At 36.3% G+C, this 26702-nt stretch overlaps 1 protein-coding gene across 1 annotated transcript in view; it reads left to right on the top strand.

The window, feature by feature from the left end:
• SEC63 (SEC63 homolog, protein translocation regulator) overlaps positions 1-26182 on the top strand; it is a 60631-nt gene extending 34449 nt beyond the window's left edge. The window contains exons 9-21 of the mRNA XM_069804986.1: positions 1235-1329; positions 4028-4160; positions 5342-5434; positions 12391-12545; positions 13538-13685; positions 15456-15538; positions 17216-17275; positions 17503-17661; positions 18334-18492; positions 19433-19534; positions 23450-23548; positions 24396-24500; positions 25046-26182. Of these exons, the coding sequence (XP_069661087.1) occupies positions 1235-1329; positions 4028-4160; positions 5342-5434; positions 12391-12545; positions 13538-13685; positions 15456-15538; positions 17216-17275; positions 17503-17661; positions 18334-18492; positions 19433-19534; positions 23450-23548; positions 24396-24500; positions 25046-25189 (1535 nt within the window). The 3' untranslated portion in view covers positions 25190-26182. The remainder of the gene's footprint in view (positions 1-1234; positions 1330-4027; positions 4161-5341; positions 5435-12390; positions 12546-13537; positions 13686-15455; positions 15539-17215; positions 17276-17502; positions 17662-18333; positions 18493-19432; positions 19535-23449; positions 23549-24395; positions 24501-25045) is intronic.
• Positions 26183-26702: the final 520 nt, after the last annotated feature.

Below are 26702 nucleotides of genomic sequence, written 5' to 3'. Positions count from 1 at the left end.
GAGGTCTGTTGTGCTGTCAGAATGAAAAATGAGGCGCAGCTGAGATGGCTTAGACAAACCATGCAGTGATCAGGTAAGGCTTTTGCTTGGTTGTGAATTCTACAGTGGTGTGACGTACCAGTGCTGAAACTCAAGGCTTAAGCCTTGGCAGATGTAATCAAACCAGGCTAGGGAAATGGTGAGACAAATCTGCATGACTTGCCTTGTGTTAGATATTTTTTTTTAGGTTTCAAGACAAATGAGTTTATAAAACCTCATTTCTTGACGATCCACAATTGTGGATCTTAAATAATAGGAAAGTATTTATAGTTGTTGGAAGCTCTTCGATATGCTCTGCTCAGGAAGTAAAGAGATAATCGAGAACGGAAATGAAAATTGATGCTCAGGGAACGTGACTAATTGTTAGTAGGTGGAATTCACTGAGCACTGCAAGTAGGCAAAAATAACTTGCTCAGAAAAGAACTTGCTGAAAATTTAAGAATGAAGCTTGAGTAACTATTATTGAAAAAGTTATTTTAACTGGAGCAAATGATGGGGTGAGCTTTCTCTTATTGTCTATGGCTGAGGGGTCTGATATGTTCGTGAGCAGAAAGTTCATAATGGGGCTAAAATACCCCATTGTGTACGTCTTTCATCTTACACAACAGAACATTTTGAGGTGGTATGGATTCTCCTAATCACAGTAGGAAAAGAGCAGTCTATCATCTTCATGGGGTTTGTTTGCAGGCATATTTCTTGAACTGGTTTTCTAATAATTAAATGAACTTTTTTTTGTGAATTGTCAATGCTGACTGAACAGAAAATTGAGTTGAAATTTTATCCTTCCTGCCTCCCCCTCCAGTACACACATTGTGGTGCCGCCGCAGGCACATGAATTGCTGAGAGGAATGGTTCTGTGAGCACGCAGAAGTAGTCAAACTGCTGTGCAGTGACGTCTGCCAGTCCTAAAGAAGCCCAACTATGTTTCTGTGAAGTCATTTAGAGTCAAATGCTGGACTTGATGCCATGAAAAATGGAGCCTTGAGCAATCTCTTTTGTCTTGTGCCAAGCATTGGTTCTTGCCTCCTTTGCCCTGTGGCGGTAGTAACTGGTACACTAAATAGAGAACATGGATATTCACGGCTGTTGGGGGAAGAGTAGGAATAAGTTCTATGGCTGAGGGTTCTGAAGAAATCACTTAGTGGCATAGGATGTTGCTGACATTTTCTCTGTCTGCCTCCAATTATCTTTGCAGGGCTTATCATGGTTTTAGCAGGGGCATCTGAATTTGATCCTCAGTACAATAAAGATGCTACAAGCAGACCAGCAGACAACATTCAGATACCACAGGTTAGTTATGTCAAGCGATGTTTTATAAATAACTGACCCTTTCAAGGGAAGAGGGAAGATGGCACTTCTAGGTGACCAGCTGACAGAATTCAAGTTCTGAAGGTATTAATTTTGTTGAGATGCAACTGTATCCCTTCAGAAATAGGAATTAGAAGCTAGGCTTGATTTAATTTTTTTAAAGAAAAGATAACATTAATTGGTGATAATGCTTAGCTTAAATGGAATCGGTTTAGTATATAGACTGCTGGGTTGAGTTTTTGGGGAGGGCTAGACTAAATAGGGAATTCGAGTGTCAGTCCTTATAAATTTTGAGTATTGATATAAGGAGGTGATTGCCATTTGATGAAGTTCTTTTAAATCATTAACATAGATCTGGTTAAATATGTTAATAATGAAATAAAATTATTCTCTGATGTCTGAATTAATAATGTCTTTAAATATTATAAAGATTCTTCCATGAATGTCTGTTCCTCTCTTGTTGCCTTTTGTTTTCATTTCCACTCAGTCTTCCCAACAGAGATGCCATAATGCATGCTGTGGCAAATAATTATTGCTAGCAGAGTTTTAGGAAGTCTTATTTGTTAGAAACTAACACTTTGGTCTTAAGTTTAAAGCACAGTATACAAAATGCTCCAATGAAAATATTTTGAGTTTGCAAAATGAGGGGGGGGGGTAGTCTCACAGATTTAACCTTTGCATGCACACAGTTGAATTTTCAAGTTGTAAACAGCGTCATGTCCTAAACATAAATAAAATAGACTGAGATACCTCTTTACTTAATTGTCTTTTTCTCTTTTACAAATTCTTTGTAATCTTGTGGACTTTAAGAGTAGGAGCTGGAATTGTGGTTAGGTGAGGTTTTTCAGCAGTGGGAGCACGTGGCTGGAAAAGATCATCTTGATCATCAGTTCTTGGCCTGTGCTGTTGCAAGCCCTTTACATTTTATCATTCTTTATTTAAAAGGTACTCAAGCCTCCTGTAACCATATCCTACTGAGAAGCTGTTCCAGAACTTGCTGTTCTAGTGGTTAGGAGTCTTTTTTGTGACCAATTAATACCCATGTTTTTTGTCATCATTATTCTTGAGTCTAAACGATTCTTCCTGTGTATATTCTTAATGGATTTATAGACAGAAGCACTAGCCCATTTGTTTTCTTTCTGTCTTTATTTTGCTAAACTAGAAAACCTGCTGTCTTTTAGTCCCATCTTTCTCAAAAGGCTGTTCATTTCCCTCATCCTGCTACGTGCTGAATGGGGTACTGTTCCCAGTTGATGCATTTCAAGATTTTACATTATTTTTTACTTTTTCTGCTCAGAATTGTCCACAGTATTTCATGTTAAGTCTTAGCAGTGCCTTAGTCGGTGGCACTGCTATTCCTGTATTTCTGCAGGGAATAACCTTAAACATACTGTTTTCCAGAACTGTTTCATATGGTGGTTTAATACAACTAATGTGGGATGGCTAAGTTTTCTGGATTTCTCTTGTCTTATATACCTCTGTTTTCCAACTTACAAGCTCCTGCCTTCAAGCCATAGTATCCAAGTGCATGACCTTGCATTGTATACTATTGGATTTTGTTCCATGTCTAAAGGTCCAGTAATCAGTGTCATCTGTGTTCTTTTTTTCTGAGTATGTGGCAGTACAAGTCTCAGAAGCATCAGTACAGAAGGGTATTGCTAATAATTTTTGTTAGCATATCTTGCTTTTGGGGCCATGATCATTGCTCCCGTTTTTATGTCACTGTTTTATCATAAACCCAGTATCAATGCTTTTTATAAAGTTTTCTTATCAAAGTTTTACTCGTCCTGGACTGGTGTTATACCAGGATGTGCTTATAAGGAACTTGTTAGAAGATTCTTTTTTCAAGTGTAGGGAAAGACTGGTTAAAGGTCCGTGTAGCCTGACTGTTAATATTCTAACTTCCCTTTGTGGCTGGAGGTTTTGGAACCTCAGTCTCTCCTCAGTGACTTGTTGACCTAAAAGTGAAGCTTCTGGGCCATGTATTGATTCTTATAAGCTATGAGCTTCTGTTACTCAGCTTTGCAGCCTCTCCCTCCAGGGTCTTCAACAAAATCAGGTGAGAGACCTGTTTGAACTGTGCATCTTGGTCTAGTCAGGATAAAGATAGGTCATTCTGAATGAAGAATACCACACTTTTTTCAAGTTGGAGCATTTTATAAATAAGTTAAAATACTTGCTTTTCAGCCTACCAGGGAGTTCAGGCTTATAACCCTCCTTCCTGTGATAATTGAGACTGTTTCTGAGGAAGTTGGCTAGGTCTTAAATGGGTGAAAGGTCTCAAGATGATGCTGTTGCTAGTGCATATTGAGTTTAATATAAATACCTTAGAAGTATGGTTGAATCTAGTAAACCTTGGCAGTAAAATCAGATTTTAAAAATCTTCATCTATCAATACAAATTTACTCAACGCTATTCAAGGCAAGTTTCTTGTGTGCAAATCTTTACTTTCCCCCTCACGCCCACATTGAAACAAAGCATTTAAAGATACTTTTAGACTTTTTGGAGCTGTGTTATGAATAAAAATGGCTAATGTTCATCTCTACAGAACTTTCCAGGGAAAAGTTACTTGAAGGCTTGCTTTTGTGAATGTAACTGTTTTTCCTTGTAAACTGTTCTCCTCCTGTATCTGTTCCTCATTAGCACCAAAATAGCTATTTGTATTTAACTTTTATTTTAGCTAATCAGAGAAATTGGTGGCATAAATTTAAAGAAGAATGAGCCTCCACTCACCTGCCCTTACAGCCTGAAAGCCAGAGTTCTGCTGTTGACTCATCTTGCCAGGATGAAAGTTCCTGAGGTCCTTGAAGAAGGTAATGACTTCTCCCCTAATTGGATATTGTTGGAAACAGCAGCACGCTGCATGCTACAGTACTCATAAACATACCTTTTATCCATTAAAGAGTTACATGGATGGCTGCTCAATAATCTCTATGCAGCATACTTAGTTTTTGAACTTCAGTGACTTTCTAAAACATTTACTTTGCATTTTCTCATTTTCTTGATAGCTCTGTAATACTAATATCTTAGTTTTTAATGCTTTTTGGCTGCAAATATGACTTTGATCAGTTTTTTTCTTCTTTGTAATAGAATAAAAAGTTGAACATGTGAAGTGTATTTGCTTTTCAGAGTAAAGAATCCAAGATAAGCATAATACTGGTCTCTACTATTGCTGTTCATAGTTATTTTTTGAGTTTTTTCCCTCTACTATGTAAAGCAAGGATGACAAGATTAGAACTTTAAAATAGCAGTTACATATGAGCTTCAGTTTTGTTTTGCAATTTTTCATACTTGTAAATATACAAACTGAAATGTTTCTAAATGCAGTTCTTAAGTTTCAGCCATGAGACTCATGGTTTCTTAGGCCCGCCAGCCAACTTGATGTTCTATATTTTCATGCAAATTAAAAAAAAACAAAACCCAAACCAAACAAGCAATGAAGATGCTTTGGTTCAATTATTCCAGTTTCTTTCAAAAGAAAAATGATCAGTTTTAAATAGCCACTAAAAATATCTCCTCTTCCTTGCCACTTAGTTACTGTTTGTACTTAGGACTTTGCAGATTTGTATTCCAAAGTAGTTATTACTTTACAAATAATTTTTTTTCCCAAAATTGCTTTTTCACTTAAAATTAAAAATCCTTTTTTTTTTTAACCTGTGATTACCTGAAGAATTAGTGCTATTTTAATAAGACTGGTAAATTATCTGTGCCATCTTCTTGCCTTTTTTTAGATGGATCTAGTAAGTACTTATTCCTTTGGTGTGGAAGATGCTTGTCTGGTATACAAAATTTGTGTTTCCTCTTAGCACTTGCTCTTTCCTGTTTTGTGAGGGGATGCTACAGATGGATGTGTCAATGTGAATAAAGTGGTGTTTTCAGTAATACAAGAATGAATAGAAATGAATACAGCACGATTATATGTCCAGTTCATGTAAACTGTCCCCTTTTTTCCTAATGGAAGTGCAGCATAATTGCAGCCAGTTATGTCTTGCAGATCAGCAGTTTATCCTGAAAAAGAGTCCTGCGTTACTTCAAGAAATGATTAATGTGATCTGCCAACTAATAATAATGGCTCGAAGCCGGGAAGGTAAGAAAAGAAACTGTATAATTAAAACTAGTAAATGATTCTTCATTGCAGTATTTCATAAAGTCTTTGTTTTTTGTGGGAAACTTAATCTGTGATATTTAGAAATGCCTAAATGAGCTTTTGCTCTTTCCACTCTGAGAGAGCTCTCCATTTTGAAGATTGAAATGTAGCTGCTGTCACCAAGCCCTACTCTGAAATCTTAAGTATCTGTGCTCACCTTGTAATTTTTGCAATTAAAAGTTTCACCTTAAATGCAATTGAAAACCTTTTCTTAAAGATCTGGTCCATTTTTGGTATCAAAACACTTAGTGTTGAACCTTGTGTTCATCCATCTTTTAGTTTGCACTTTTGCAGTTCTTTCTCTTCTGAGTGTCACTTGTGTTTTGGCTCCTTTCTTTGCCGTCATTTCTTTGTTTGTGTGTGGCTCATTTCTCCATTTCTGGTTCCTATGCTGTTGAGCCTGCTATGTAGGTTGTTGGTTTTTTTTCCTGAACTTATAGTGGCAGGTGCTTTGCCATAATTGCCATAGAAACTACAATTTAATTGAAATGTAATACTGAAGCTTTTTTTATTTTTTACTGTGAAAAGACAATTATGCCAAGATGGTTGCTTGCAGTGTAAAGAAACAAAGACTTGGATCTCATTCTGTTATTGCAACAAACAGAGGCAAGGCATTTTTTTATGCCAAATGGGGGACCATTTTGCTTGCAATAGAATAATACTCATTGGTTCATCTTTACTAGACCAAAACTCCTTAAACAAGCATTGATAGCCTCCTAACAAGAATGGTTTGGGGGAAGATCTTTCCCAGCACTACTGCAAGTGGTGCTGGAAATTGTACTCCATAACAAAATAAAGTACAAGAGAGGGGACGTGAGCAGATAAGGCTGCTGCATGCTGGCTTATGTGTCCTATTTTAGAAACAAGTATTGATTAAATATATTTCTATTTCTCTTTTAAACCCTATCTTTACTAGTCTGTGAGGCTGCTGGAGAGAAAACTTGAAACCTGGAAGGAAGCAGTAGCCATATTTTTCATTTTAGAAGTAATCTTCACCTAACATTAGATTGTATTTATTAATGAATATCATGCGAAGAGCTCAGCTGTGGATAGATATTGGATATGTTTTTGTGAATATTCTGCAGACTAGCACTAACTAAATTGCAAGGATATCTCCAGTGCAGATTTAAGATGAGGAAACTAATGCTGTGAAGCCTTACTAGTTTAATAGTTTAGCAATTTATTTCATAAAAAGCTAAGTAGCTGTCTTGGAAGTGTTGGGGTTTTTTTTGTTTCTTTGGTTTTGTTTTGGTGGTGTTTCTAAGTTTTGCTAGATCAGCAGGACCAAGTCCACATATTATAGTTAATTATGAAAAGTGCTTGAGCAAAGACATCTTTTTACTTGTTTATAAGCCCTTGCGTATGCCAAATATAGGTATGTTTGTTTTGGTTTTTTTTAAATCTGGATAGGTATTTTTATAAAAATGCTTCAGGCCTCTAGAAGATGTCTTTTAAAGATGGCCTATATATACATTAGTCAACTAGCAAATACTTGTTTTCACTTGTGCAAAATGAAACCAAAATAATACAGCCAGAAGCTTTTTTTAATGCAACAGAACTAGAAGTCTTTGAAAAATGAAAACCACCTATAGCTGCTCTTGTACTCTGTTACGTATTTTATTTCAGCTTTTACATGATATACTTCAGAACTTGAATGACCTCCAGGTAGCTGTATTCTTCTCTAGCTCTGTATGTATATGGAGACACCTTTTTAATTTGACAGTAAAATGATTACTTATAGATGCAATGTATTTAATAAACTGCTTTGAAATGCCAGAAAAATTAGCTTTTACCCTAAAGTAAAATAAAAAAATCAAACAATATTTTGGAAGACAGTAGTGTAAACTGATTTTCTATTTGCATGTGAAATGCAGTGATGGTTACTAAAAAACCCAAACCTATACAGCCTCACCAACTAATAATTTATAGAAATTTTCAAGGTGCCTGCCAACCTCAATGAGTCTATGAAAGTGGATCAAAAATTATAGTTGTCATTCTGTATGGTAGAAGTTAGTTCCATAGATTTGGAAAAACTCAAAGTAGAAGTGTATCATAGGTATAGTTGAGGATTTGTTTGGTATACCTTTAGCAGGTTTTCTCAAAATTGTTTCTAAATTTTTACAATGACAGTATTTCTACTAAATATTTCCTCTGACTTCCATGCCAGTGCTCTCAGCACAAAGCATTAAAGGGTAAGTGGTACTGAACAGTTGCCCATCAGGCTAAGAATAATGAATTTGAGGACTTGAAAGTAAACCATTTCAGAATTTTGATCTTTCATTGAAAGGAAGATCACCATTTTTGCTACTTATCACTTAGCAAATTTAAAATGTTGGCCCTACTTCTGATGACCATACATGTAGAGAGAATTTTGCCCCCCTGCTGACTATTGCTGGGAAACAACTGGAAATTGAAAAGGTGTCATTATTATTTTTTTTTAAGATATGAGTAAAATTAAAGTTAGATATTGAAATTTTTGAGAGACTGTTTTGTTTAAATTTGTGTATTTGTCATCTTAACATAATTTTAAGTAGCTTAAAACTTAACTACAGATGTTTCTGGGTTTAGTTCTAATTTTCACTTAAATCAGCCTTGACATGGTACCTAAAATTATCACATGCTATAATAAGCCATATATGTTCAGCAGTCCTGATCTGTGAAAATACATAGATGATGGCATGCGTTAATACTATCTAAAGAAATATTTTGGGCACCTAAATTGGTGGTGGGATGAGGAGTCTCATTTTGCGCTGCATTCATTTATGTCTTTCAAATATCCTGAATTATTATTGTTGTTATAATTTTATTTAAAAAAATACCCGTAACCATTTATGCATACTTTGTAATCAAGTCTTTTGAGGAAAAGCACCTTGGATGAATCTTCAGAATCTTGTCACTTTGTTTTCCTAGTTAATTTGAAAAGTGTCCATATAGCATTCAACTACTGGTCCAGTATCAGCTGTTCTTGAAGGAGATGCAAGAAAGACTGAGGACAACACATCACAGAATGAGATGTATGCAGTTCTGCTGTCTGAGCCCTTCACAGGGACAAGCATCCTGCTTCCCCAGATAGCAAAAAGTGGTATCTCAGGCTGCTTATGCATTGCCATAAAAGCCACAGACACTGCCTTTATCAAACCCCATTAGAAACAATCTGTCATGAAAGAAGGAGTGTAGGTTTGGCATAAAAATTGTTTAATCGTGGTTACTTCTTAATTTTTGACAGAGCTATCATTCTTTGCAAATGAGTTTGGATTTGTTGCTGTTTGTTTTAATTTGCTTTCATAAAAGCAAAACTGATACTGTTTTCATTTCAGTCCAGTCAGTTTTTAGTTACTGCTAAGCTTTTTCTGGCCTGGTGGAAAATGTGGCAATTGTGAGCTACCTTTGGATAAAATTTCTTTTACTCTCTTGCCTGATTTCCGCATAGTCTGTGAGAATTTCTTTTTACATGCAGCTCCCTGAAAATACACTTTGCTGTGTGGCATTCCTTGCTTGCATCCATTGTTTTGTGATGATTAACTGGTAGTTGATAATCAGCAAGTCTAAATTGTCTCGGTGGCTTCTTTGAGGTCGTCCTTCAGTGTCGTAAGTAGATAGCTGCCCTGCCAAGCAAGGTGTTCGCTGCCAAAAACATGGAAAGTGCTCTTACAACTGTCTGCAGAAAGGTTAGGCATCAGTTCAGCTGTCCAGTCAAAGTGCATTTCTTAATTCAGGTTGGAAGCTGCAGTGTAATGTAGAGGTTGTGGTTTGACCCAAGTGTATACCATTCCTTCACAGGCAACTATGATTTCCAATTAAATTTGTGATTGACTAATTTAATGTCATATGTTTTAGATGACCTTATGACATTAGATTAAAGGTCATCTTGTCTTGTGTGCTTTTGACAAGCAGAAGCTGTCAAAATACGTGCAGTAATGACATTCATTTTATGGTGGGGGCAGTTGGGTGTCGTTAAAAGCTATACTGTCTTTCCTCAAATCCACTTTCGGGGAATATAAAGTCCTGTGTTATTTTCAGGAAACCAAAGTAATATTCTCCAACTTTGTTAAAATATTCTTCTGCTGTCATATGGGTGATGAGTCAATGCTTTAAGAAAGAGAAGAATTTCTACTCTGACTAGTGCTCTGTGGTCTCAGAGCTCTAGGTGAATTCCCTGCAAAAACCAGTTTGTCAGAGAATATTTAGGATCCTTTTATTAACTTGGTTTGCAGTGTGGGGTGTTTTTTTTAATTTAAAAAAGTCCTGTGACTTTCCTTAGCAGCAGCCAAAAAAATTACAGGGGAGGTGGAAGATGGGTAAGATGGAAAGTAATTTTGTGCTATTTATTTGGGAGATTAGTCTTTCCATTACTATTTACTATCAGAGGGCTGGAGCACCTCTCCTATGAAGACAGGCTGAGAGAGTTGGGGTTGTTCAGCCTGGAGAAGAGAAGGCTCCGGGGAGACCTTATAGCAGCCTTCCAGTACCTAAAGGGGGCTACAGGAAAGATGGGGAGGGACTTCTTACAAGGGCACGTAGTGATAGGACAAGGGGTAATGGCTTTACACTGAGAGAGGGTAGATTTAGATGAGATGTAAGGAAGAAGTTCTTCCCTGTGAGGGTGGTGAGGCACTGGAACAGGTTGCCCAGAGGTTGTGGATGCCCCATCCCTGGCAGTGTTCAAGGCCAGGTTGGATGGGGCTTTGGGCAACCTGGTCCAGTGGAAGGTGTCCCTGCCCATGGCAGGGGGGTTGGGACTAGGTGATCTTTAAGGTCCCTTCCAACCCAAACCATTCTATGAGTCTATGATTTTTTTTTTTTTTGAAAGGTAAAAGTTACATCTTTGTTACTTATCAGTATGTCTAGCTGGATAGTTCCATTCATGTGTTATTTTTCTCTTTGTATTGTGTGTAATCTTCACAGTATTTACTAATGTACTGGGTTAAAAAAGAATCCTGCCATGTAATTTGATTTGCTAGCTGATTATATTTATAGCTTGGTGTAATTAATGAAGAAACAGGCCATTTGAAGGGAGAGGGGCAGGTGGAGCAGAGGTGATGGAGTGATCTTTCGTGTGTGTTTATCATACCCTGGTAGCCGCTTATGAATTTGCGGCAAGGTAGTGGTGTAAAGAAAGGAGAAAACGTACTGAAGACACCAAATCTGGGTGGTTTTGGTTTTTTTGTCAGATTTATTATCTTTTCATATTTCCTCTGTAAAATGTTTTAAAATTAACTTAAACTTGCTTTTTATCAAAATACATGCCATTGGCACTTAAACATTCAGCAGGTTTGGCTTTGGTACCCTTTTGGTCAGGTGCATGTTACAGCCTGTCTGCCTTCTCACCCAGGTGTAAGTAAATGTGCTTTTATGCATCTCTAATTGCCTTGATAGTGTGGTAAGCTCGATCACACAGCCCTAGCAGAGTGGGCATATTCCTTCTGACCATCTGTCTAATCGATCTATTGAAAGATGCCTCTATGCCCCTGTTGTAAGTGTCCCAAATATCCCAATACCAGCCAAATATGTCCATACCAAATACATATTTGTATACATATATGAGTGTATTTGTGTATGTACTCAAACAGATACTTGTATTCATACTTATTTTTATATGTTTATATGCAGAATATACCTGTAACAGTCAAGGTAATCAAAGATTGATTGTTTCTCAGAAAAGGTTTTGAAGTATAGGAAAATACATACACTGATTCTTAAATGAAATGACAGGCATCGTAAATTACAGGTGCCTTCTGTAACCCATCTTTAAAATTGCCTTCAGTTCTTTCATATGCCACATATGAGTTCAGAAAAAGATTTAAGTAGCTTAAATTCCTCTTGGCTCTCTGAAGAGGATCTAATTTATTTTTCTGTTTCACGGTAAAGTATCCATAGAGTGACCCAAACACTGCCAATTCTGGACTTGCAGCAGCTTTTGAGCTGCAGGGGAATTCAAAAATGAGTTTTTTAAACAGGGTTTTGAGAAGCCTTGTTTAGGAATGGATGGTTGTCTAACAAAGTTAAATAGCAGTATGTGGAAACCTGTTTGCTTTGCTTTTTCATTTCTTTGGAGACATGATGAAGAGTATTAAATGACTGCTTTTTTTTTTTCTTTTGCTTTGTTCTGGTTAAGACTTTCTGCTTGTCTATCTTACAATAATTTTAATTATGTAGAGGGTAAACCTTTTTGTACTTTAAAATATGAAGGGAATTGTAGATAATTTCTAAAAGAAAAGTCAAACAGGTGTTTGCTCAGACATGCCTTTTAACTTTGAGGTTTACTTACAAAAGCCAGGCCTTTGGTATTTTACAGCTATTCTTACTGCCTTCTAACCATATAATATGCTCTGCTTAGCTTCAGTTATACCTACATTTTTTTCTTGCAAGCATTAGGCTGCTACCTTTATGTTCATCTCTCAAGATGAAAATCTTGTAAGTAATGTATTGTGTCATAAAAGATTAGTGTTTAATGATAAACTGTATTTAACGATACGCTTAAAAAGTAGAGCTAAACATGTTATACACAGACATATGTAAAATGTACAAATTTTAAACATTGCTTTTGATGCTGCTTTTTTTTAACCTTAAACGATGGAGTTTTTGTCTATAATAATTGCATAGATACATTGCGCTGTTGTTCTCTGAGACAATGTTAGATGGAAGTCTTTCCCTTTCTTAGTGTTTAGCTGTGATAGCCTAAATAGAGGAAAGAAAATGTCTGCTGAGCTATGTTGACTGCAGTGGGAGTAAAAAGGCTGCCTGGTTACTTATGCTGAACATTTTAAGATGCCTCTTTTTTTGCTTGGTAGACTGAAAACAACGTTTTCTGTGGTCTGTAGTACAAGTACACACTTTAAAAGTGTAAGAAGAAAAAAAAAATTAAAAGTGATGTTGTCTGTTTCATTCTCCCCAAGAAAGGGAGTTCCGTGCTCCATCTTTGGGATCTTTGGAAAATTGCATGAAGCTTTCCCAGATGACTGTCCAGGGACTTCAACAGTTCAAGTCTCCCCTTTTGCAGCTGCCTCACATCGAAGAGGACAATCTTAGGCGAGTCTCCAATCATAAAAAGGTATAAAACTACAAATGATACTTGGTAACTTCTTAAAACACTTTCTGTTACTTCTTTTACCAATTTGCCTATAAGGAAGCAAGGTTATGAATTAACTAAGAGACTAAAAATATATTTATTTTTCAGGAATTCAGTACAATAGTTCCTAGATGATCTGTGTGCTTTTTGTTTCTTTAAAGTCCATCTCAGTTAGGAGGTGGGAATTAAGATCAGAGATCTGATAAGTGTAAAAGAGTGTAAAAGACCAGTCTACCTTGACCTCACAAACGGGAGAAACAGCGTTTCTTTCTCATTAGAGTACTATCTTGTATTTAATATTTTTCCAGAATGTGGCTGGAATATCCTACTGGAACTTTTTTTTGCTTGTTTGTTTGGCTTTACATCATTCTTAATCTAGTTTGATAGAAAATATACTAGGAAGGTAGCACAGAGGAGTTCATAAAAGGAAAAAAATTATCAATTACTGTGGAAAGTATTTCTGATTTTGTGATCCTTTATGTATGAAGGAGGAAGCCTTATAAAGCTCTTGGTGTGCAGTTGTAGTCAGTTCAGTATGGGAAGAAAAAGAAGTAACTTGTACTTAGTTGTTCCTGCTAATATAAATCTCAAAGCACTAAAGTACTCTAAATAAAGAACCCGATTAGTAAGATTTCTTGGCTCAGCTTTCTGAAAAAGCTGGCTGAATAATAGTTTTATAAGACATTTACCAGTTTCTAAGGGGTGACGTACTAAGGAACACACCAATGTTCGAAGCAGTGCTATTTAGTATGTTTGAATGCAACCTCTGTTTTATCATTTCTTAAAACATATGCTTGTTAGTTTCCTAAAGTATGGGTAGTTTTTTTTAATAAGAACAAATCAAATGGTGTGACCCCTTGTTACTAATAGATACCCAAGTGATGTATTATCAAGAGTTTATTTGTGGACTGTGTTCTCTGCTACTATGTGACTTCCTTTTTTCTTTTTCCTTTTTTTTTTTTAAATAAATTTAGTATAAAATCAAAAGTATTCAGGATTTGGTGAGTTTGAAAGGTTCTGATCGTCGCAATTTACTGCACTTCCTAGAAGATAAGAAATATGATGAAGTTATGGCTGTCCTTGGCAGCTTTCCGTATGTCACTATGGATATAAAACCACAGGGTGAGTGGGAGGTCCTTTTGTTCTGTATATGTCCCTCTTCTGGCATTTTGATAGTCTGTTGGCAGTAAGCTTTTGGAGGATGCTGAAACACAGCTCATTGTTATTTATGTGGCCTGGAAATGACATACTTTTTTGAGTGGTGGGCTCTTCTATGTGAGATTTACAGTCTGAGGAGATAAAGTAAATTGAAACATTTCACAGATTCCCAAGCCAGCAGTACATTCTCCTACAGGAGCTTATCTGATATTTCATCTGTTGATTTAATATTTCATGAGCAATGTGGAATTCTGGTTGAAATACCACTTTTATTAGGTAACTTTAAAAGTTGTGCTTATTCCAGAATTTATGCTCAGCTTATTCCAGCATGGAGAGTCCTTTGTGAGATTTTGAGTTGGACACCCTGAGGACTAAAGATTCATGGGTTCCTTTGTCATAATCCTTGTATAGTTTTTATATCTAGCAGAATTTGTCCATGCTATGCTTAGCTACCTTCTGTGTGCACTGTTTCACTGAATGTGTAACGCTCTTCCTCTCTGAAGATGAGGCAGTTCCTGTTAGGCAGCCTTTCAGTGGAAAGTGAATTGGTTCTGCGGTCTCCTTTCCTTTGTAGAAGATCAGTGCTAGTAAATATGAGATATTTGGAAGGTTGTTCTAATACTTGTTTCTAATTTATATTGTTACTGTGGTTACAATGATCAAATTCAAAATGTGGTATGTTTTGTTTGGGTAGCCTAAGTTGTAATTTGGCTTATGCATAGTCCTCTGTGAGAAGCAAATGTCAATGGAAATATCTGTTAAGGAAGAAAATGTCTGTTAATCTTGGTATTTCTAAATGTTGTTTATGTGTGTTTTTAAAAAAAACAAACAAAAGGTTTTGTCTTATTGTAGCACAGGATCGTACACAGTCCTGTTAATCTGCTTAAAGTTCAGTCTTGGGAGTACCTTGCCATATTTTGGCAAGCAACGCTTTTCTTCCTATAGTCTTTATTTGTCACACAACTGTACTCAGCTGTGGTATGGAGAATTAAACAATCCATATGCTTTTCTGTTTAGCTCAGTATTACATTATAAAAAAATGTATCTGTAAAACTAGTGAATAGTAAAACTGCTTTCCGGGGGGGGGGGCGCAGAACGTAAATAAGATTTCTACACTGGGATATAGCTCTATTCCTCCCCAACCTGGGACTTCTCCAGTTCATAGATGAGAGATATAAACTCCTCATTGGCTTTCCTGTGGGTTTTATGTTTGATGTTTTAGTTAAAATAATCATTGCTGTTCTTTTATTTTCCTTTGCCTTCTACTTAAAAAAAGAATTAAATGCATGATTGTTAATGTGGCATTGAAATTGAGTTGTTAATCATATGAAAGTCAGGAAAATCAAAGTTATGATTCCCAGAACAAATATAACAGGGTCCCTTTGGTCATGTGTGGTATTTCATGTTTCTAAAGTTTTATGCTTTAATTTATAATGCACAATATTACAGAGTTATGGTTCCCATAACAGCTATAACTTTGAATTTTCTAACTTTCATGCAATTAAAATTTCAAACTCAATGCTGCTGTTTTATAGTTTGCTGAATTACCAGCCCTCATCCTGATAGTATATTTGAGATTGTAAGGAGACCTATTAAATAATATTTTGAAATTATTTTTTGTTAAAAATTCTGGAATTTGTATGCTTATATTTAGACACAACAGAAACCACGTTTAATGGGAAAAAAGGCTTTAAAGAAGTTTAATAGATGTGTTGCTTTTTCTTTTTACACTAGTTTTGGATGATGAAGACAGCAACAATATTACAGTAGGTTCTCTTGTGACTGTTCTGGTCACACTAACAAGACAGACCATGGCAGTAAGTATTAAGAATACTTGTTCTTTCAGGGTAACTGTAAGCATATGCTAATAAACAGGCATTTCTTCTTTACAAGCTAACAGTATTTTGTAAATATAACTGTAAAATTAAGATTTGAAATTGAGAACTTGTGCTCTTAATCCTCCCTTATGTTTTTGTTTCTGAATGAGAATGTTTTCCTGGAATCAAACCAAAGTTCAGTCTGACCCATTGCAGTTGTCTAGGGAACAGTAAAAGAATATGGCAAATGATACTGGCCTGAGGTTTGTAAATAACAGGAAAAGAGACATTCAGAAACTTAGTTCTTGAACTAGAATAAAGTGTTCACTCAAGTCCTTAGGACAGTGTTTGATTTCACTTTATGCGGGCTCATAATGTTACAAATCTTTTGGGTGTTTTAGACACTTTTATGAAAGAAACTCAGTCCAGCAGAATATACATAACTTAATATAAAGGAGGTACACCAGTGCCGCCTGAAGAAAGTGGACTGCTGAATGGGTGGCAATGTGGGATAACCAAAATAATACTACACCCTAGTAGTTAAACTTCTGACTTGTGCTTTTTTTTTTTTAGCTTAAGATGCAGTAATGACTTTCTTTGAACAAAAAACTTAATGCAGGGAAATTAAACAAACTTTTGCCTAACAAAGTCTACAGTGTCAATTTTTGTATCTGTACTATTCAGATAATTGTCTAAGAAAACAAAGTCTGAGTTGTGCCTGTAAGGTAAGGCATACAAGCATGAGTGTTACAGTTGAGGATCAGACTAGCCATTGAAACCAGTTCAGCAGAAAGCGGTCTGTATATATAAGTACCATGTGTTCATGCTATGGAATTTAAGAATGCATCATCTCAATGATAACTGAGGATGCAGTAGGTAGAAAGTAACAGCACCATATCGCTATGCTGGGTCTTAAACATGAAGGAGACTGGGAATTGTTAGCATACTGGACTGTACTTAGAAATTAATTAAAATGTCTGACAGCATATAGAAAACTCATTTAAGATGTTTTCTACATGAACTCCACTAGGCAGTCTGGCATCAAGATACATGACCTAAAAACTAGAGCTAGCCTTTTATATGATGCTTTTTTTGTGCTGGTATCTCATATTTGCCATCTTTATATAAAGACAGCTCCTTATGAATGATTTTTTTTTTAAATGGCATATAGTATGTTTTGAAGAAAGAAATGCATGAAAAAATTCCATTTGCATAGAGATGTTCTAGTCTACATAATACCAACATTGTGCTTTGTCTTAACGCTTCATATTTCTGGTTTGATTTGTTGTCCTGTGTCCCTGAGTAGCAGTGCAGCTGTTGAAGTTTTTAATGCTCTGGCAACTGGAGCAGAATTTGCAGTTCACTGCTGCTTGCTTTTGTGATACAGAATTTCTATGCTTTATAAAACAAGTAGATTCTTTGGAATAAGATGACATGTTGTTACTAAATTTTTTTATAATGCTAGTGATGGAAAAATCCTAGACCAAATGTTTGAAATAGTGTTTAATTTTGATCTGTTAATTTTGTGTTGTGTTTGTCACGATAAAAGAATTTGCCATAATGAGTAAAGCCTTCAGACTTGATTAAGATGATTTAGTTTATGTTCAAGTATAAAATAATAATTTGCTCTTTTGGTACAGAGAGGCTTTAATAGTTTTCACATCTTTCTCTAACCAGGAAGTGTTTGAAAAGGAACAGTCTATATGTGCAGCAGAAGAGCAACCAACAGAAGACGGGGTAAGTGAAGAATGAATGTTCCTCTTGGTAGCTAAAGAGAACTTTCTTTCAGCTCTTGAGTTGCTAATTGTGTGCTTCACAAGCATTTTTTTTTCCAGAAATGACTACTGAAGTGTCTCTTGAGCTATGCTTTCTAACTTTTAAGCTAAGCTTAAAATGCTTAAAGTACAGTGAATGCCTGAAATTTAATGAACAGAATAAATATTTTAAACACTGCTTTCCTACAGCAAGGAGATGTCAACAAAGTTAAGAGCAAAGGATGGCAGCAAAAGAATAAAGGAACCAAGAAAGCTTCAAAATCAAAGAAAAAGAAGCCATTGAAAAAGAAACCTGTGCCACCTTCATTGCAGCCACCGAAACAGCAGAAGCAAAAACAAGCTAATGGGGTAGCTCATAGATTCATTAATATTTTAGTGTTTTGTTCAGCTTATCACTCCTAATCTGATGTTTTTTTGTATCCATCTATTACATTTCATTCTATGCTTTTGTAAAGCATATTTCCTAAAATTGCATTTTTCTTCTTTGCATTTAAAAATTACTGGTAAAATAATCAGGGAACCACCACAGTGCTGAAAGTTATGCCCAACTACTTTAGAAGTCTGGCTTCATAGTCCCTTCTTATTTGTTCTTGTAATGCTGCCTTCTGCGAGGTGAATTGTTCTGTACCTTCTACTTTTCCTTTAAAGTTAATAACTGAAATGAGACTTTCTTCTGGTAAATTAAGTAGCTTTAATACCTTTATGCTCCCACTGCATGGTGTTTTCTCTACCTCATAAGCTGTGTTGTAGGTACTTTCTTATATTCTCTCTAAATTTTTTATGACTTTTTGAAATGTGACCTCAGAATCAAATACTGTTTTCTCCTATTCATGTTGTGGATGCCATATGGAGAAGAAAAATTGCTTCCCTGCTCCTCTTAGCAGATGAGGTGAAAAGGATTAATCTTCACTGTAGACATACTCTGTGACACAAGAAGGGTGTAGATCAAAATAGGAAATAAGGGCTATGACCCTAAGACAGGTGCTGTGAATGTGCTTTTTGGTTTTTCTTTCCCGTTAGGAAGTAGTTGCAAAGGAAGAAGAGGAGGAGATCTCGGATAAAGGAAGTGAATCTGAAGAAGAAGAAACAAACAGGGACTCTCAAAGTGAAAAAGATGATGGAAGTGACAGAGACTCTGACAGAGAACAAGATGAGAAGCAAAACAAAGATGATGAAGCTGTAAGCCTTACTTTTTCTTGAAGGGTAATGTTGCCTCTGGGGTTGAGAGAAAATGCATTTTAATCCTCTGGCATCCCCTCAGGCTAGGCAACACTAGGATGAAGGAGTAATATCAGTTCTCTAGAGGTTTTTAGACTTTATTCTGGTGTAAGAGCTTTGTCATTGCAAGTCTGTTTGAGAGAGCAGTGAAGGGTCTTTGCAGCATAGACAGAAAACTTAAAAATGACATGAGAAAAATAGCTTAACTTCAGGGTAAGATTGTAATGTTTCTTTCAGCTTAATTTGATTACTAGCTGCTGCAGATTTTGTGAGATAAAGTGTCTTCTTTGAACTTTGTTCTTTACATGCAGGGGCTGTTGCATACTGCATAATGCATACTATAAGCATGCAGTAGTTGAATGAACTTGTACATGTGCTTACTAAACTCTAGTAACTGTTAATAATTTAGTCAGTCATTTGAAACTGTTATTGTAATTGAGAATGAGGCATTGTGGTGGTAGATGATTTCTGCACCACAGTTCTTCCAGCTGTCATGCTCAAGTCTTCCACTGTAAGTCCTGTACAGGGTGAGAATAAGCTTCTGAAGGGAAAAGAATCACACGGCTTGTAATCAGGACTCTTACAGCTCAGGTAGTGAGTGTTCATAGGCAGTGCTGTAGAAGTGAGTTTTGAAGAATGTGTGCAAGCCCCACAGATCTGTGTTTTGGGTTTTTTTTGTTTAATATTTATATGAATGGTTTCTTTAGTTTTACTGTTGCTTGATTTTTTTTTCTTTCAGTCATACTGTATAACTTAATCTCTATGTGCCTTTCCCTTTTATAATGTATTGTGTAGCACAAGAACTTGTCATATGTATCATTTCCATGGGCTGAAATTTCTTTCTTTTTTTAAGGCAAAAGGTGGCTAGTGCACAGTAACTCTTTAAACTTGTCTTTGACAGGAGTGGCAAGAACTACAGCAAAGTATACAGAGAAAGGAAAGAGCCCTTCTTGAAACGAAGTCAAAGATAACACATCCCGTTTACAGTCTTTTTTTTCCTGAGGTAATAAAAAACATTACAGTTGCAAAACATGAGAATTAATATAATACAAATTAATTGCTCTTTTTGTGTTTTTACTGTAAATACTGGGCTTTTAAAAAAGTCTAATACTTGAAAAAATTACTAATCTTAATTTAAAAAAGTCTAAATTTATAAAATCCAATTAAACTCCTTCAGATACTTTCCTAAAAACTTTTAATGTATTATTCTTTCTATCCAGTTCCCAGAGACTTGCAAACTTGCATAGAATTTAAGGTCCCTTTTTGATGGCAATAATGCTAAAGTGTTCTTTTTATGATGATCTGCTACATATAGATAGATTCAGAATGAAACCTTTCAGATATATAGGGATCTAATCTATAGTCCTTTTTTTTTTTTTTTGTTTGTGTGCGCGCTATGGAATGTGAAAGCACAGCAGTGGCTCTAATATAGAGTATTAACTTGCTCTTTATCTAACTGCAAGCACCTGTGAGTGGGGGACGTCCTGATCCCCCCCTCCTATGTTAACAGTAATGACAGGAGAGTTTAGGGGTCATTTGGATGAGCAGATTGTTTTGGCTTGCTGCTTGACTTCAAGTCTCAGTGCAGCAGCGTGGTGGCAACACAGTGTGTGGCTGTGGAAGATGGAGAGGGTTGGTAAAGCTGTCTCTTTCTACCACAGTGTAGTCTGGAAGTGGCAGAAGCCCATTGTGGAACAGTCTTTTTCCTACAGAGCTCAAAAATACAAGATCAGATGGGGATTGGTATCAGAGATGTGTTTGCGAGTGGTGACTCAGTGTAGTAGATAGGCTGAGGTGTCTCTACAGCAGCCTTTGGTGTTGAAAGTATGTTCCAATATATCAGTTGTTACTTACACAAACAGCTGACCACTCAGTTGGTGTCTGAAAACCAGTTGCAGCAATGAAACCGTGAAAAAGATGGGATTTTTTCAAAGTGCAGGTTTTGTGTTCTGAGCAAATAAGTTAGGTCTTTGGGAGGTGACCAGATTGGGACCAGGAGGAAGGAGTATTTGGCCACACTTCCCTTCCAGGCCAGTGGTTCAGAGGGTTTCCTTTGCTTCCCTGCTGTCTAACTAGGGAGCTAATCTAGGATATCTTCTCTCGTCTTGCTGTCTCCAGTAACAGGGAGATGAGATGCAAGGCTTATGCTTCCTCTTGTGGTTTAAAGGAGATAACTGAGATGGGGAAGAACAGGAAGACATGAGAAAAAAGGAAGACGGTGTATATTTGCTACCTCTTTTCAGTCCCCAAGGCTCTTTATGTCTGTACCCTGTACAGCTTGTTGCATGTGCAAAACATACTCCGTTGTCCCCATGCTTGTGATCATACTGTTCCTGCTGGTTTTACCTAGTTCTGCTATCATTAGAAAGTAAAGTGTGGGAAGCAAGATGTGTTGCTAAGAGGCCAGACAAGATATACAAATAAACCAAATAAATTGTTTTCCTGGAGGCCTTAGCTGAGAGTTGTGTGGCCTCACAACATCTAGTTTTGTAATGGCTGATCTTAGTGCTGTATTTTCCTGATACTGTTAGGTACCCTCCCATCTCTCAGTACAGCTTCCAGCAGTACACCAGCATAACAGAAAAAGGTGTACTGGCGTTCTGCTCTTCTGGCTGCCTTAGATCATGTCAAATATGCAGCAGAGTCTTAATACCTCCTTGCTGCGAAGGCAGCTGGCTTTGGTCATCAGTCTAAGCTCAAACAGTGAATATGTGCTATGCCCAGTGCCACAGGGGCACTAACTATTTGTATTTCTTTTTTACTGCACTGAGAGTTCCTTTGGAGACTTCGCTTATACTTACTCTGTACAAACCTGCTTAAGCTTCAGCTGTGTGTAACCAAGCTGGTGATGGGTTTTATGATAAAACCTAAATACTATGCTAAAAGAATAATCTAAGGCTGAACTGAATGCTTGAACTTGAAAGATACACATGTACTGTCTCATGGTACTGCAGCTGTAAATTTTCCAACCTCTTGTCAATGATTTCCCCAAAGTTGAATGCAGCTGTACTTAGTGCTGTAGCTGCAGTTGGGGCATGTTCAGATAGAGCTGATTTGCAATGTCTGAAGAACAAACTCCATCATACTTTCTGGGTGTTTTTTCATTTGTGCTCTAGAGTATTATGTGTATTGTGGTCATGGCCAGTTCTGAGATGCCAAGTTACGGTTGAAATGCTGTAGTTGTGTGAATCTATTTCCAGAATTTTTGGTAGCTGAGCCTAATATACTTGTTCTCAGGAGGTAGCCTTAACACTTCATCTAAGTTTTTGGGCAGTCGATTACTCTGCCAGAGATGCATCTTTAATCTATGCAGGTTCCTAAATAATTATCTTATGCTCCTGCATCCATGGATCCAGAAACTGCACAGATTGTAGTTTTGACATTTTTAGGTAGAAACTGGCGCTGGTGTTCCAATTTCATGAACATGCTGGTTCCCTGGCATGCCAAACCTTGCACCCATCTGTTAAAGGGCATTTTGCCCGCTTGCCTGTTAGCTTGCCAGATTCTCACAGGCATAAACTTTAAATTCCACCCAATAAGAGAGAGGAAAATGACACTCCTGCACAGTTGTCCTTTCTATAAAAAAGCAGTGGTACTTTGGGGTCAGGAGCTTTACTTTCAAAGAGTTTACTGTATAGATTCCTTTGAGCATTAGATCAATGAGTGTTGTTTGTTCTGGTATTTCTTTCCCCCCTTGGCTGCTATTTTTACCAGTTTTTGTGAAAATCCAGTTGACAGTTTTGATCTTTGTTCTAAAAAAAATATTCCTTGCCATTGAGAGTGATGGAAGCACATATAATATATAGTAAGTCAGCACAGTGTTTTGGTAACATCAAAAATAATGCATTGATACAAATGCAGATCCTTTTTTCAATGGTCAGAGTCCTTATAGACCCAAAATGGCGAGTAGCCATTTCTGTAATGGATCTAGCATCTGTAGTTCTTGTTCATCTGTACTGTTTATACTGTTTATCCTTCTATTCCTAGAGGCCCCTTGGCTAGGAAATAAACACTTTGACTGCGTAAGATTCTTCTTTGCTACAGCTGTCAAGCAGATTGACAATATATTTATTGTTGAAACTTACAGATTAAATAACTTATGCCTTGTAATCACATGGGACGGTTTTTCATAAAGAAAATCACTTGGAATAGTTGTAAAGGACTAAAGGGATAAACTATTATTTTTGTACGGTGTTGCTGTCTTTTATGAAGAACTGCACTCATTTAATTTCACTGAGTTTAGAAACTCTGCTTTAGTGCCTGCAGTGGCAAGACCTTTGAGAGCTGAAGCTGTTTTGAAAGCTGTGTGTGACAGGCAGCAGTTGTTGGGTATCCTTTACAAATACCAATATTGCCTGTGGTTCATACTTCCTTGAAGTGAAATCTCGATGTGTCCAAATTCCAACTTTCAGGAGATTCCCACTTTTTGGAGGGGGAGAGAAGTGGGGCAAAACATACTTTACTGAAAAAGATTGTTTACTGTGAAGAGTACTTCATTTGTCTTTTGGTGTGCCTTGCTTTATATGCTGACATTTTTATCCAGGCTGGATTTCTGTTGAAGGACCTAAGCTAGTGTTATATTGCATGAAGTTGCTTGTTAATCCTCAGTGGACACAATTCTTCAGAATGGTTCCATGTCTCACATGGTAGCTTAGCCTGAACATATGGAATGAAGCCTTTGGAGACCAACAGTTACTTGTGATAACCTGTTTGCTTTCAGTGTGCAGTATGTAATACATACTTTATTCATATACATCCAAGAGTTTAAAAACCCCCACCAAAACCAAACCATCTCCTTTCTATCTGTATTATAAGGACCAGTGAATCATAATTACTTATTATAAAGTGTAGGGGCATCATTTTATATGACTTCAATAATCCTGTTTTTTTGGTGTTGTGTATTTTTTTTTTATGAAAGGAAAAACAAGAATGGTGGTGGCTATATATTGCAGATCGGAAGGAGCAGATGCTAATTTGTATGCCATATCATGTTTGTACACTAAAAGATAAAGAGGAGGTAAAGTATTTGAAGAATTTTCTTTTGGGGTATTACAAAACTATACTGAAGTGTCTTATGGTATGCAAATACATTTAGATTTTAATTTTTTCATACTTATCTCTTAAGATGGAAGACAAATTTTACTCTCCTGATAAAAGTGGAGTCTTTTAACTGTGAAAATTGATAATGGAGAAAGAAGAAATAATTTAAGAAGACTTTCAAGTTTCTTTGCAGAATATGTTTTTTTCCCTGATATCAAAAGCTGATGAAAAACAGTATTCGTACACAATGATCATTCTTAAAGAAAGTTATTCAAGTGTATGAGAAATATCAAGTGTCCTTCTTCTGTATAGCAGAGGCTAAGATAAATTAATTAGCCTTGGCTCATGAACCTTTCTGAGACACTAACCTTTGCCTGTGTTCTTTGCTTTTTTGAAAAATGGAGATTTGATGTATTTTGTTCTTTCAAAGTAAATTTTATGTTCAATTTCAAATAACAGTAGAGTTAAACTAATACTTTCAGCAGACTAAATATTTTAACCTGTTCGGGTTTTTGAGATTTAGAAAGCATACAACAGGGTGAAATTGTGCTTAATGTAGAGTTACTTGGTCTAATTCAGAAAAAAAATGACTCGAGTATTCAACTTTCATGGAAGGTATTGTGCTTGGGCTTTTTGTCTCTTTTCTGCAGGTATTTCATTATGTAGAGATTTTCATAGAAGTGCCACTTGTAAGAAACTAAAACTTTTTAAGAAAAAAGTATTATTCTGTAGCAGTATTTATGGCTCATTAGAGTACTCAGGTACTTGTTCTAACGCATCACGTGAAAGCAGTAAGAACTTACGGTGTGAATTCTGTTTTGTAGGTAGAGCTGAAGTTCCCAGCACCAGGCAAACCTGGAAACTATCAGTACACAGTTTATTTAAGATCTGATTCATATATGGGACTGGACCAGATTAAACCGTTGAAGGTGATGTTTAATTGTGTTGTATATTTGTATTATATTGAAAACTACTTCATATGGCTAGTAAAACCCCCAAAGTCCTGGTATCTTTTAAGAAGTCAAGCTGTCCTAATTTTAAAACAGTGGCAAGGAGGGACTTAATAAGTGGTTTCTGTCTGATGTCAGTAGTGGCAATTTTATGCTGGATTAAATGGGACTGAAGTTTGTGATGCTTTCCAGTGCCTGCATATTTTAATACACGGTTTCTCATGTTTATTCAATTTCTGCAGTATGGTTGGCTCTGGCTTTATACTTTGAGGTCTGCAATGCTGTTTCCCTGCCCTTAGTCCTAGATATATCCAGTTAATAAGAAAAATGTGGCATGCCGTATTTCTGGAAGCAGTTGTTGGTTTTGTTTTGGTTTTTTGTGTGGTTTTTTTTTTAAACTGTCAATTTTGTGTGTGTGTGTAATTTGTTTTAGGCGTTGTTTTTGTTTGATTTCCCAAAGTGGTGTGTATTATCTGTAACACTTTTTTCCTGTCTTTTCTTTCTTTTTATTTATCCACTTACAGCTGGAAGTTCATGAAGCAAAACCAGTGCCAGAAAATCATCCACAATGGGATACAGCAATAGAAGGTGATGAGGACCAGGAAGACAGCGAGGGCTTTGAAGACAGTTTTGAGGAGGAAGAAGAAGAGGAGGAAGATGATGATTAAACAATACTATTGATTGACTACAATATCTGCACACACTGCAAACTCTTGGTCTGACTGTGGAACTGTACAATAACCAAGAAACACAGTACAGAAGCTTTGAGAAGGCTGAGTTTAATTTTTCTTTACCAATTAAGAGTGCATATGTAACTTCTCAGTGGAGGTGAAACAAATCTGTTGCCATTGATACACCTTGGAATATGCTTATGGCTCATTATAGCCTTCAAGTGCAGGATGGTGCATTTGTTTCAACTGAAAATAAAAGCTTTTTTATTATAAATGTCCGAAAGTGTGGGCTATGTATTGTCTGATCAGCTTAGGGTCCAATTTAAGTAAAAGGTACTATTAGCTAGGAGCAAACTTTAAATCAATTTTTCTGCGTTAGGGATTTATTTTAGAAAACGTTTTGGTATATTTGACATTACAAATCTCTGTTGATTGAAACAACATCTGCTCAACTTTCAAACTTGATTGGTTCTGTGGTATTCATTAAATATTTTGCTGTGATACTGCTCACGTCATTCATAGCTTTAAAAATCTGTTTTACTTAACTTGATCATCATAAATTGGCATCATACCCATTGCCACATTCCATATATTCTGGAGGGCTGCTTTTTTAGGACTGTTGCCTTTTTATGCCCAAGATTATAATGGAAATCATAAACTTTCTTGACTCTGCCATAGGATACTTATTAATGGCTTAAAACATTTTTAAGCCTTTATTTCATCAGATCAGCAGAAGATCTGAGTCTTTTGATAAACAAAATGTCTGAAAGCAATTTTGGGACCATGTATTACGTAAGTTGGTGGCTTTTGGGTAATGCCTTTATAAAAGGTTCATACTGAAAGCCGAAGTATATTCTTAACTCTGAATCTACCTGACACTGTCGGAAACATTTTAAGGGTAAAACACAACATGCAAAGAGGGCATGTTTTGTATCAATTTTGAATTCCCATGAATAAACTGGACAATTTGATGGCTGTTTGCATTTGTAATAGTGTGCATCTCTTTGTCTGAGTTTTTTTACCTCAGTCTACTTGCAGGGCTGTAAACAAGACAGTGATTCTATCCCTACTCCTGTTTTAAAAAAAAAACAAAACAAGTCTAATTAGAGAGTAAATGCAGGGAGGAGAGAATCAGGGCTGTTAGTGTATTGTATGACTTGACAAAAGCCATGGATGGATTCTTCCTTTTCTTCCTCTCAATAAAACAAATGAAGGTGATTAATTCAAAGCTGTATTTCTGTATTTCAGAAATACATATGAGTGTTCTGCAACTAGGAGCAGATGTATTTCTGTTCCTGTGTATTGAACTATGAAAATGCAATGCTGTAAAATGTGACAAATTGTCATGCAGGAAAATTTCCATCCTATGAAAATTGCCCAAAGCCAGAATAGGTGCACACTAATTTGTGACCTTGTTTATTAGAAAGGGTTGTCACTCTAAATGCAAATTCACATTGTTATATTCTTTGTAATTGCAATAGTTGCAAATAAAATTTGAAAATGTTCTAAA

This window comes from Haliaeetus albicilla, chromosome 17, assembly GCF_947461875.1.
Source record: "Haliaeetus albicilla chromosome 17, bHalAlb1.1, whole genome shotgun sequence".
NCBI lineage: Eukaryota > Metazoa > Chordata > Aves > Accipitriformes > Accipitridae > Haliaeetus > Haliaeetus albicilla.
This window is presented reverse-complemented; position numbering and strand designations above follow the sequence as displayed.